The 13,145-nt window shown below is 40.0% G+C and overlaps 1 protein-coding gene across 1 annotated transcript in view; it reads left to right on the top strand.

The window, feature by feature from the left end:
* Positions 1-13,145, top strand: part of ddx18 (DEAD (Asp-Glu-Ala-Asp) box polypeptide 18) — a 50,519-nt gene that overhangs the window by 5,660 nt on the left and 31,714 nt on the right. The window contains exons 2-4 of the mRNA XM_048599232.1: positions 1,438-1,507; positions 7,203-7,355; positions 9,202-9,256. Of these exons, the coding sequence (XP_048455189.1) occupies positions 1,438-1,507; positions 7,203-7,355; positions 9,202-9,256 (278 nt within the window). The remainder of the gene's footprint in view (positions 1-1,437; positions 1,508-7,202; positions 7,356-9,201; positions 9,257-13,145) is intronic.

Below are 13,145 nucleotides of genomic sequence, written 5' to 3'. Positions count from 1 at the left end.
AATGATACAATTAATAAAGACTGGCAAACATGCTACAGAGTCTAGCAATCTCTGCAGAATTCAATTTAAAACAGCTTTAGTGAATACAAGCTTAAATGATATTGATTTAAAATAGTAGTAAGATTATGAACAAATAAAAAAGAAATAGAAAAATGATATAATATTTCCTAGCATATTTTAGGTCAAGTAAAATGGCTACATAAAACCGAGGATTAGATTTCATGGAGTTGACATTTCTTAAGATAACTCAAAATGAAACTTTAAGCACAAATATCACAGTTATTGAGTTGCAGAAAATTAGGATGTTACACATGCAAAGATATTAAAATGATGCAGTACCTGTGAAGAGAAATCAGAGTTAACTTTTTGGATACAGTGACCCTTCCTCACTGGACACAAAAAGTTAACGCTGATTTCTCTCCAGAGATGCTGCCAGATTTACTGAGCTTTTCCAACAATTTCTGATTTTGTTTCTGATTTCAAGTATCCACAGTACTTTTGATTTTTAAAATGGTACAGTAGTTTGGGCTGGTACTCATTGGAGCTTTGGAGAATGAGAGGAGAACCTATTGAAGTATAGAAGGTTAATAAGGAGCTTTACAGGGTCAGATGCAGAGAAGTTGTCGGTCCTTGTGGCAAAATCTAGGACCAGAGGGCATAATCTCAGAAAAAGCTGTCACACATTTAAGACAGAGATGAGGACTGTTTTCTCTCTCTCAGAGGGTAGTGAATCTTTACCACAAAGGGCTGTAGAGGCTGGTTCTAAAGGCTGAGATAGAAACGGTAGGTCAATGGTTAGCACTGCTGCTTCACAACACCAGGGACCTGGGTTTGATTCCACCCTCGGGCGACTGTCTGTGTGGAGTTTGCACATTCTCCCTGTGTCTGCTTGGATTTCCTCCGGGTGTCTGGTTTCCTCCTACAGTCCAAAGGTGTGCAGGCTAGGTGGATTGGCCATGCTAAATTGCCTGCAGTTCCCTGTTTTCTGTCTCTCTCCTTTCTTAAATAGAGGAGTTAAATTTGCTATTCGCCAATCAGCCAAGTAACTGAACCAAAGATGACAGGAAACACAAAAGATTTTTTTCTCCTGAACTCAATAGGAAACATTTTTTCTGTTTTCTCAATAACAGAAATCTGATTAGTGACTTCAGCAATACATAGCTCATACTTAATTTTCATTCAAGGGAAAATCATGGAAGAAAATTGTGAAATGTATATGGTTCATTTATAATGAATACTAATGTTTGTTTTAAAACTATTTTCATTGTCATTGCCCCTATCACATTGACTGCATTTTAAACAGTTAGTAAGCTACGTGCAGCGTGAAAAAAAAACTTCTTTCAGTTTCTGTGAATATTAGTAAAACAGATATGTGTTTTTTTGTGTGCAATTTCCTCCAACAATAACTCTGAACACTGCTGTATCTTTTGTTCTCAGAGCTTACTCTGCAGTTGTTGTATCCTGAGGGCTTTGATGAAAACAATCAATATCCTGTTCTGCTGGTCGTGTAAGTAATTCTTTTACTCAGTATTCAAAATTGCAGTTGACAGAGAGTTACCCCCAATTGCCCCTTTCTCAGTGACTATTTAGATCTGACACTGAGTCAAGGATGTCTCCAAGTTTCCAGCAGTAGTGGTGCCAATAAGCAGATTAGCAGCAGAGCATCACCAGCTTCTCAAAGGGAAATAAGGATGGGTAATAAATACTAGCCTGATCAGTGATGTTCCCATTCCACAAAAATTTTTTTTAAAAAAATGCTCTCTAAGGAGAAATTTTCTGTTGTTGTGTGGAACTCCAACGTCAAGCCATTTCACAGCCATTAGATCATTAAAATGTCTGCAGCGTGATATCTGTGATGCACATTATCCCTTGAAGAATGACTGAATCTGGCACCAAATCAAAGATATCTCCAGGTGAAGAAGCAGCAATGATGTCCAAAGGCAGATAAACAGAGAATCATGGTGGAGTATTTTCACAGATATCAAAACAGAAATTTAAAAACATTTCATTTCCTTCACTTTTTATGTTACTTTTAAATATTGGAATAAATGGTTAAGGTTGGATTAAGATGGAACCCAAACTAGGATAAACATAAATTTTGAAACATTTTAAACAGATGATGACATGTAATGTTGTAACATAGTGGAGCAAGTTGATATTCTAGGATTATGAAATTTATTTTCAGCACCAGTGAATATTTAACAATAATTAAGAAATTTTTTTAAAACGAAGTAAAATTCTTTCCACAAGGTGTGACCTTTCAAGAGCTATTATAGTGAGACCAATGGTTTTATCGTGGAAGCTTTCATGAGGAACTCAACCGCACCCTCTGCTATACTATTCTGTAGATTCCCAAAGTTGCTGAATGTTTTAGTGGAACAGCACGAATGAATGCCATTTCTCTGCAATTGTCAATCCAACTCTGAATCCAATCTGTTTGCTAAGGTGATACACCACCGCTTGCCTTGTTCATGCAGGTCCTTGTGGGCATTGTGTTAAGTAAAATAGTCAATAAATCAAAATATTATCATGAAAATCAACTTGTATAATATTTGGTGGGGAATGGCAGAGTAGGTGGTCATGTTAACATATGAGTAATCCAGAGGCCCAGGTTGATATTCTGACAATATGAGTTAATATCCCACCACAACAGCTTGTGAACTTTAAACATATTTACTTAATAAATTCAATTAATTAGAAATCTTCAATGAAATACTAGATGAATAATCATCAGGAAACTGCTAGATTGTTGTAAAAACCTATCTGCCTCACTAATCTCCTTCATGGGAGTAAATCTCCTGACCTTAGCCAATCTGGCCTACATCTGACTCCAGATACATAGCAGTGCGGTTCAGACTTAGCTACCCTCTGAAATAAGCTTACAAATTCATCAGTTTAAGGGCAATTGGAGATGGTCAATAAATGCTGGCCTTTTCTGCAATACTCGCTTCCCAAGAATGAATAAAAGACACTGCTTTTGCTATAGCCACATTATACGCCCACTGATATTGCACAGAGCAAAATACTCCCAGATTGGTACAGCTTCTTGGATTCCATCTTGGGTTTCTGCTATCTCAAAATGCAACATTTATTTTGATAGCATTAAATTTAAATAAAGCTCTATTCAAATCAATATATTAGGTTTCTACCAATGCAATCAGCTGTTTTCACATTCAATATAATTTTTCTTAATATTAGGTAAAACTGTTTTGTAATTTTTAGGTATTTTCTAATTTTAGTCAATGATAAACTCAAGTAACATTCTGTAGTTACAGATTCACATCACCTGGTGAGTGCTTTTCTCTAATTGTGCCCAGATGTTATAATTGAAACATTATAATTGAATTATTACAAAACACATAATATAGAAAGGCTTCCTGTCAAAAGCCAAAGTGCAGAGGTCATTTGTTGATGCATTAAAATGAAGAAGAATACAAGATGAGGAGGAAAAACTCGCAATAGAAAGGTACAGGTGAACAACAACTCACAACAAGTGCTCACCATGCATCAACTATTTTCTACAGTACATTAACTGGATGCAGTGAAGAAAAAGGACTTGAAGAACCTTGAACCTTCTGAGGAGTCTGTGACTAAATTGACTGGAGTATGTAATTTTATTTTCTATTCATTTGTGGGATGTGGGCATCGCTGACTGGCCAGCATTTCTTGCCCATCCCGAGTTGCCCTTAAGAAAGTGGTGGTGAGCTGCCTTCTTGAACTGCTGCAGTCCTCCTGCCCTGGGTTGACCCACAATGCTATTAGGGATGGAACTCCAGGATTTTGACCCAGTGACTGTGAAGGAACAGCGATATATTTCCTAGTCAGGATGGTGAGTGACATGGAGGGGAACTTGGAGGTGGTGGTGTTCCCTTATATCTGCTGCCCTTTTCCTTCAAGATGGAAGTGGTCGTGGGTTTGGAAGGTTCTGTCTGAGGATCTTTGGTGAATTTCTGCAGTGCATCTTGTAGATAGTACACACTGCTGCTACTGAACGTCGGTGGTGGAGGGACTGAATGCTTGTGGATGTAATGCCAATCAAATGGGCGGCTTTGTCCTGGATGGTGTCAAGCTTCTTGAGTGTTGATGGGGCTACACTCATCCAGGCAAGTGGGGAGTATTCCATCACACTCCTGACTTGTACCTTGTAGATGGTGGACAGGCTTTGAGGAGTCAAGAGGTGAGTTACTCATCGCAGTATTCCTAGCTTCTGACCTGCTCTTGTAGCCACTCTGTTAACGTGGTGAGTCCAGTTGAGTTTCTGGTCAATGGTAACCCACAGGATGTTGATAGTAGGGAATTCAGTGATGGTAACACCATTGAATGTCAAGGGGAGGTGGTTAGATTGTCTCTTATTGGTGATGGTCATAGCCTGACATTTGTGTGGCGTAAATGTCACTTGCCACTTGTCAGCCCAAGCCTGGATATTGTCCAGATCTTGTTGCATTTGAACATGGACTGCATCAGTATCTGAGGAGTCACGAATGGTGCTGAACATTGTGCAATCATCGGCGAACATCCCCACTTCTGATCTTATGATGGAGGGAAGGTCATTGATGAAGCAGCTGAAGATGGTTGGGCCTAGGACACTACCCTGAGGATCTCCTGCAGATATGTCCTAGAGCGGAGATGATTGATCTCCCACAACCACAACCATCTTCCTATGTGTCAGATATGACTCCAACCACTGGAGCGTTTGCCCCCTGATACCCATTGATTCCAGTTTTGCTAGGGCTCCTTGGTGCCACACTTGGTCGAATGCAGCCTTGATATCAAGGGCTGTCACTCCCACCTCACCTCTGGAATTCAGCTCTTTGTCCATGTTTGAACCAAGGCTGTAATGAGATCAAAAGCTAAGGGGCCCTGACAGAACCCAAACTGGGCGTCACTGAGCAGGTTATTTCTGAGCAGGTACTGCTTGATAGCACTGTTGATGACACCTTCCATCACTTTACTGATGATTGAGAGTAGACTGATGGGACGGTAATTGGCCGGCTTGGATTTGTCCTGCGTTTTGTGTACAGGACATACTTGGGCAATTTTCCACATTGTCGGGTAGATACCAGTGTGTAACTGCACTGGAACAGCTTGGCTAGGGGAGCAGCAAATTCTGGAGCACAAGTCTTCAGTACTATTGCCGGAATGTTGTCAGGACCCATAGCCTTTACAGTATCTGGTGTCTCCAACCATTTCTTGATATCATGTGGACTGAATCGAATTAGCTGAAGACTGGCGTCTGTAATGCTGGGGACCACTGGAGGTGGCCAACATGGATCATCCACTCGGCACTGCCTTATTTTTTGCACTGTTGTGCTGGGCTCTTCCAGCATTGAGGATGCAGATATTTGTGGAGCCTCCTCCTCCAGTGAGTTGTTTAATTGTCCATCACCATTCACAACTGGATGTGGCAGGACTGCAGAGCTTAGATCTTATCCGTTGGTTGTGGGATCGCTTAGCTCTATCTATCACTTGCTTCTTTCTCTGTTTGGTGTGAAAATAATCCTGTTTGGTGGCTTCACCAGGTTGCCTGGTGCTGCTCCTGGCATGCCCTCCTGCACTCTCCATTGAACCAGGCTTGATCCCCTGGCTTGATGGTAATGGTTGAGTGGGGGATATGCCGGGCCATGAGGTTACAGATTATGCTAGAGTACAATTCTGCTGCTGTTGATGGCCCACAGTGCCTCATGGATGCCCAGTCTTGAGTTGCTAGATCTGTTCCTTGTCTGTCCCATTTAACATGGTGATAGTGCCACACAACACGATGGAGGTTGTCCTCAATGTGAAGGCGGGACTTCGTCTCCACAAGGACTGTGTGATGGTCACTCTTACCGAAACTGTCATGGACAGATGCAACTGCAGCTGGCAGATTAGTAAGGATGAGGTCAAGTATGTTTTTCCCGCTTGTTGATTCAATACCAGGAGGAAAGAAAGAACCTGGAATATAAAAGCATCTTTCACAATTTCAGGTTGCTCCAAAGAGCTTCTCATACAATTAAGTATTTTTGAAGTGCATTCGCTGTTGAAATGAAAAGAAGTGGGAAAATAAATTTGTACACAAGATCGCATAAACCACATTTAGATATTGATTTGACTGTCCATGATTTTCAGTGTTCGTTGTTTGAGGGATAAATATTGTTCAGGGCACTCCAAAGAACTCCACTACTCCTCTTAAAAACAATAATAAGTGGTCTTTTACATTCATCTGAGCCAGCAAACATGTCCTAAACTTATAGTTTACAATCTAAAACACAATTCTTCTGACTGCTACACTCCTCCAGTGCTACACTACATAGATTTTGCATTCAAGACTCTGGAGTAGAATTTGGAGCTACAATCTCTGAATCAGAGAGAAGAGTGCCATCACTGAGCCCCAGCTGACACCTATCCATGATGCTGAATTTTTCTCCCACTGGTGAAAGTTAAAATTTATCCCAGGATGAATGGCTTTCGATATTATTTCGCCAGCTGCTTCATCCCACCAGAAGATGGCCTGATCTATCTTAAGTGTCATACTTGTTTGACTTTCCTGTGAGAAGTTGCATGTGCCTGAGAAAGCGTCAGGCCTGAGCAGTATTAGGTGACTTAGAGGACAACTTGACTAGCAGAAAGGTGTATCTGGTCTCAAAAATGTGCGAAAGTTGGTTGCCAGGAATATAGCTCATGGTGGAGTAACAGAAGTGGGGTGCTAGAAAGAGCCCAGAATGACAGTGGGCCACGTTCTTCTTGTAGAGCCAAGAGATTCCCCAGTCCACAAAAGAGGTGTTTTGTACCTACTTCTTGGGGAATTCTTTTTTTGGCCAGTAGATCTGAATGATCTGACATTAATACAAGATTAAATCTTTCCTCCAGTTCTATGGTATAATTAGAGAACAATCCTAAATTTACAAGTAAATCAAAAAATGTCTGACAGTAAAGTAAATAGAGCTGTACTTTGGTCTGAACATTGACCTCAATTAGAAAGTAGAAATTCTACCAAGGTACATACTGAACCAATTTGATTAAGATATAAGTATTCTTTGTTTGGCTGTGAAAAATACTGCTACTGTGTTTTGTCTAATGATCTAATTTGCTTATAAGAAAATAAAAATGCACAGTTTCTTTGTGGCATCTTTCCTAGGGTTTCGTATCTTGATGACTTATGTCAGAAGCTAAATGCGGTGAAGGATTGTCAATGATGATCACCGTTCTTGTATTGGTATTTGCAGTGATGGAGCCCCAGGGAGCCAATTGGTTACTGATAAGTTTTGGATTGACTGGGATTCAGTACTTGGCAGCTCTGACAATGTCATCCTTGCTCGCTTTGATGGCCGGGGGAGTGGTTTCCAAGGGCTTAAAATTCTGCAGGATATATATCGAAGGTTGGGGACAGTGGAAGTCAAAGACCAAATTACAGCAGTACAGTGCGTATATAAACATTTGTTGGATTAAGTTTTTTTTTTGCATTTCAATCAAGTGTTACTGTCTTTATTTTAAAAACCTTTATCTTTTGAAGTATGTATATGTACAAAAGGAGTGAATGTCATTTTTCCTATGGCATACAAAAGTGAAGGGATGATGTGATTTGATACAACTTATTTCATTGCATTGTCTGCCTTACAAAATATTTTTTGGTTCAAATGATTGATTTCTGCTGTAGCAGCAATGGATTACAATCTTGCAACAAAAAGCAAGCTGCTGAATTCTCTTAAATATATACATTATTAATGTTGAGCCATGTAATATTGAGTTACTCATTTTGAAACAAATTGTTTGATATTTATGATCTCGCACCTTTTCTATTCCATCTCATTATCGAACAATGTTTCCTTTTACTGAGAAAAGTCAAGAATTCTCACTGCAGAGAATTTCTCCCACTGCCAATCTTACAATTAATATGGCCCCCTCAAAACTTAGCCTCAAGGACTGCAGACGTTACTTCGAAATCATCTGCTTCAGAAGTAGGCCAGAACTAAAGAAGAATGGTCACGTCACAGCCTCATAGAAGGCTTGGGGATTGGGCGGTTAAAAATAACACACCATGGTCACAGATAGACTGAATTTTCTGACATTGATTAAGACCGTTGTAGTTTTGTGGGAGAGGTGGAAACCTGATTGACAAGATTGAATTACAGATTGTGTGCTTACAGGAGGACTACATTAATATGTTGAAGGACACGAGATGGTGCTATGGTTGTTTGCAGGACAGGGGTGATGGATGGATTTTATGAAGAGTTGGGGTGATGATGATAGTTTTTGAATGAGATGGAGGCAGTACCTAAAGATTGAGAAAGCAATTAGGGTGATCAACAGTTTAATGGAGCCACAGGCAAAGCAAATTGTTCTGATGAACAAAATAAGCTCTGGCAATCAATTAGAGGAAATAGAAGAGTACTTCAGGAACCCATGGCAGAGGCTTGTCTTAAATAGCAGGGTTGTAGCAAGGAGTAAATGGTAGAGGCAACTGAATGGATGTCCTCATCTGATAGATCCTGGCAGATGAGGATAGAGGACATGTGTTTAAGGAGGTGGGTGGCAAAGGAAAAAGAAACTGAGGGTTCCTTTTAATTCCAGGATGATCCTGGAGTCATGAACAAAAGACTGATAGTGCTTGATATAGTGCAACAAGATCTGAGGATGGGTGGCTAAATTACTTGACATGAGCAAGTTGCATCATCTGTATTTAAGAGAATAAAGATGGAGGCCATACAATGGGAATAAATAGGCTGGAAGAGAGTGAGGGTTGAATATAAAGACGTTAACTGTGAAGCAAATAAATTGCATGAAAGAGTAACAACTATAGAACTATACCTAATGAAAAACAAAATTTTAGAGAGCTGTGCATTTGAAAATGTAATATGATTAATTTAGGGAGAGCTTGTGCTAGGCTAGTGGCAAAATACCCATTATTTACCATAATGTATAGGTGAACATGGGTAGTGAGTGATATCTGGAATTGCTCAGAAATGATTTATCTGTGAACGAAATGATGAAATTACTGAGGTGCCATCAAATGGTAATGTCGAGGTGCTAGATAATAAAAAGGATTCAATACACTAGAGAATTTCAGCAGAATGAATGTCTCAATTCACATTGTTACTCAAATTTACTTAATGGAATTCACATGATAGACCAAATCTTTTGTGGTCATGACAACTTAAACATCTATAATTTTAAAATGGGAAAAGTTTTAACTCAATGCTCTAATTCATTTTTCTTTTATTTCAGATCATTATTGAAATTACCATTTATTGATGCAAACAGAATAGGTGTTTATGGCCAGGTAAAATTCAGCTATCAGATTATTTCTTAACAATTTGATATGAATTACGCACCTAGTTTGTGCATGCATGCTAGTGCTATATACCTTAGAGCAGTGTTTGGTTTATTTTGTTTTGCAGTATGAAATATTGTTTCTATGTTTATTTATTGCAAGGTCGAGAGCTATTTCCTCCTTTGGCTGAAAACAGGGGATCCATTATATTCAACATGCAAAGGCTTTTGTGGTTACCTGAGAAATTAAGCTTCATTATTTTGTAATTAAATAGTTTTTAATCATTTATGCAGCTTGTGCTCCAGTTTTCTGCCAAATATTATGTATCAAAACCTATTAGATATAATCAATAAAATCTCAAATATTTAGATTTCATGGTACCCTGCAGTATAGTAAATAGCAGGCAGATTGGCAGGAGGCAGATACAGACTGCACAACAGATGAGATAAGCAGCAATTGAGAAATTCATTATAGAAATCAGAGCTTAAATCAGCTGTCATTTCTTGTTCTTAAGAAAGAAAGAAAGACTATTGGGTTGTAACATTTACTTGGGCATTAAATTTGTGGAGCAGGTTTGTCATCAATTAAAATTCAAAAATATCCAACCTGCTCAATTTTTATTCCCATTCAAGCAATCTAATGCACAGTTTACTCTTCAAGCAGGGAGATAGTGTTATGATGATTATGGCACTGGTCTAGTAATCCAGAGTTCTGGGAACATGAGTTCAAATCCCACTATGGCAAGTGAAAAGATTCTGGACTCCAAACTTCTAGAGTTTCAAAAAACAATCTAATCTCTTGGCAACCATGTAAGCATTGTCAGTTGCAGTAAATATCCAACTTGTTCAGAAATTTCCTTTTGAAAAGGCGTCTGCAGATCCACAGAAATGTGGTTGTCTTTTTTACTTCCCTCTGAAATGGCCTAGCGAGTTACTCTGCTCAAGCCAATCAATGCTGGACCAGCAGCAACATCCACTAACCCTGCAAGGTCCTGAGCAACATCTGTGGTTTTGAGCCAAATTTGAAAAAGCTGTTTCATAAATTAGTCAAGCAACAGCCTGCTCACAGAAGCAAATCTTACAGACAACATCCCCAACATCACCAATATCATTGCTGGCTATGTCCTGTCCCATCAACAGAACAGACACTGCAGCACATAAGTATTCACTTGGGAGGATATTGCCTGAGAGACCTCAACATTTTATGCAAATCCCATGAAATCTCATAGCATTGAGTTAAATTTGGGCAAAGAAACTTCCTGCTAATTACCACCTATTATGTTACCTCCCCTCAGATAATACATCAGTATTTTTCCATGTTGAAGACTTCTTGGAGGAAGCAGTGAGGGTGGCAAGGGCACAGAACGTACTCTAATTGGGGATTTCAACATCTATCACCATGTCGCTTGGTAGAACCACTGCTGACTGAGCTGGGCAAGTCCTAAGGACATTGCTGCTAGACTGAGTATGGGACAGCTGGTGAAGAAACCAACAAAAGGGAATAACCTACTTAACCTCATCATCACTAATCTATCAGTTACAGATGTGTTTAACCATGACAGTAACCCTAGGAGTGACAACTGCATGATCACTCCGGAGGTGAAGTTCAGCCTAAATTTTTTTTATTCTTTCAGGTGATGTGGGCTTTGCTGTCTGGGCCAGCATTTATTGTCCATCCTTAATTGCTCTTGAAGATGATGATGAGCTGCATTATGGAACAGGTGCAGTTGATTTGGAGTAGGTGCACCCATAATACTTTTAGGAAGACAATGGAGAGGTAATGGCCTAGTGGTATTATCGCTGGGCTGTTAATTCAGAGACCCACTTAATGTTCTGGAGACTTGGATTCAAATCCTGCAATGACAGATGGTAGAATTTGAATTCAAAAAATAACTGGAGTTAGAGTCCAATGATGATCATGAATCCATTGTCAATTGTCAGGAAAAACCCAGCTAATTCACTAATATCCTTTCGGGAAGGAAGCTGCCAGCCTTGCCTGGTCTGGCCTACATGTGTTTCAGAGCCACAGCAATGTAGTTGATTGCTAACTGCTTTCTGGGCAATTAGGGATGGGCTATCCTAGCCAGTGATGCCCACATCCTGTGAGTGAATAAATTTTAGAAAAAGGCAGTTTCAGAATTCTGACCCAGTGACGCAAAAGGCGATTTATTTCCAAGTTAGATAGTGAGTGACTTGGAGAGGAACTTGCAAATTTGGTGGCCCCATACATCTCCTGCTCTTGTCCTTATAGATAGTAGAAGCCATGGATTTGAAGAAGTTGTCTAAGGAGCTTTGGTGAATTTCTGCAGTGCATCACGTAGATAGTATATACTGCTGTTACTGTGCATCGGTAGAGGAGGGAATGAATGTTTGTGGATGTGATACCAATCAAGTGAGCTGCTTTGTCCTGGGTGGTGCAAGCTTCTTGAGCGTTATTGGAGCTGCAAGATCTTTTCTCTAGCGCTGGGGAGTTCAAACTGGAGGAAGCAATTTTAAGTTGAGAGGAGAAAGATTTAAAAGGGACCCGAGGGACAACTTCTTCACATTGAGAGTGGTTTGCATGCAGAATGAACTGCCAGAGGAAATGGTAGATGCAAGTACAGTTACAACATTTAAGAGACATTTGGATAGGTGCATGAATAAAATAAAAGTTTAAAAGGATATGGGTCAAGTGCAGGCAAACTGGTTTGATTTAGTTTGGGAAACTTGGTCAGCATGGACGAGTTGGACTGAAGGATCTGCTTCTGTGCTGTATGGCTCAATGAATATTCTGCCACACTCCTGACATGTGCCTTGTAGATGGTGGACAGGCTTTGGCGAGTCAGGAGGTGAGTTAACCTGAACTGCTCTTGTACCTACAGTGTTTATATGGTTAGTCCAGTCCTAATTTGTTGATAGTAGGGGATTCAGCAATGGTAATGCCATTGAAAGTCAATGGATGATGGTTAGATACTTTCATGTTGGAGATAGCTGTTGCATGACACTTTTGTGGTGCAAATGTTACTTGCTACTCTTTAGCCCAAGCCTGGATATCGTCCAGGTCTTGTTGCATTTGGACTTGGATTTTTTTCAGCAGCTGAGGAGCTACAATATGTGCTGAACATTGTGCACTCATCAACGAACATCCTGACTTCTGACTTTTTGATCGAGAGATCATAGATGAATGACATCAACATGGTTGAGCCTAGGGCATGATCTTGTAGAACTGCTGCAGAGATTTCCTGGAGCTGAGGTGACTAACCTCCAACAAACACAATCATTTTCTTTGTGTCAGACTTCAGCACAGTGTCTTCATCCTGATCACCAATTAATCTAGATTTGCCAGGGCTCCTTGATCCCAAATTTGGTAAACTGCAGCATTGATGTCAAGGATAGTTACTTCTACCTCATCTCTGGTTCTTTTGTCTATGTTTGAGCCAAGGCTGTAATAAGGTCAGAAGCTGAGCCATATAAATACTGCAGAAAGCTACTGGCCTCAGATTAGCTGACTGCCCTAATAGGTGGAATTTCATACTGCTTCAGGATATCCTGTGATAAACTAATTCTAGTAGAGCCAGGAACCCCAATGGCACCAAGTGGCATGCCCGATCAGGACTTCGTTCTAATGAGTCTCCAGAAATGGTCATGAAGGAGTTGCAATTAGCTCTTTCAACAGGTGAGCAGAACCACTGCCACAGCTTTTCAATTTGGGAAAAGGTGCACGTAAACAATCAATAATATACATGTTGAATGCTATTTTCACCAGTGATGAGTACAGAAAATGAAGTATTAGTGTTACCACCCTTTGAATCACTGGAAAGAATAGCTGAGATAACAAGGTGTAGAGCAGGATGAACACAGCAGGCCAAGCAGCATCAGAGGAGCAGGAAGGCTGACGTTTCGGGCCTAGACTCTTCTTA

This window comes from Rhincodon typus, chromosome 7, assembly GCF_021869965.1.
Source record: "Rhincodon typus isolate 14 chromosome 7, sRhiTyp1.1, whole genome shotgun sequence".
In the NCBI taxonomy this organism is placed as follows: Eukaryota; Metazoa; Chordata; class Chondrichthyes; order Orectolobiformes; family Rhincodontidae; genus Rhincodon; species Rhincodon typus.
The sequence above is the reverse complement of the archived record's forward strand: the minus strand, read 5'-3'. Positions and strand labels throughout refer to the sequence as shown.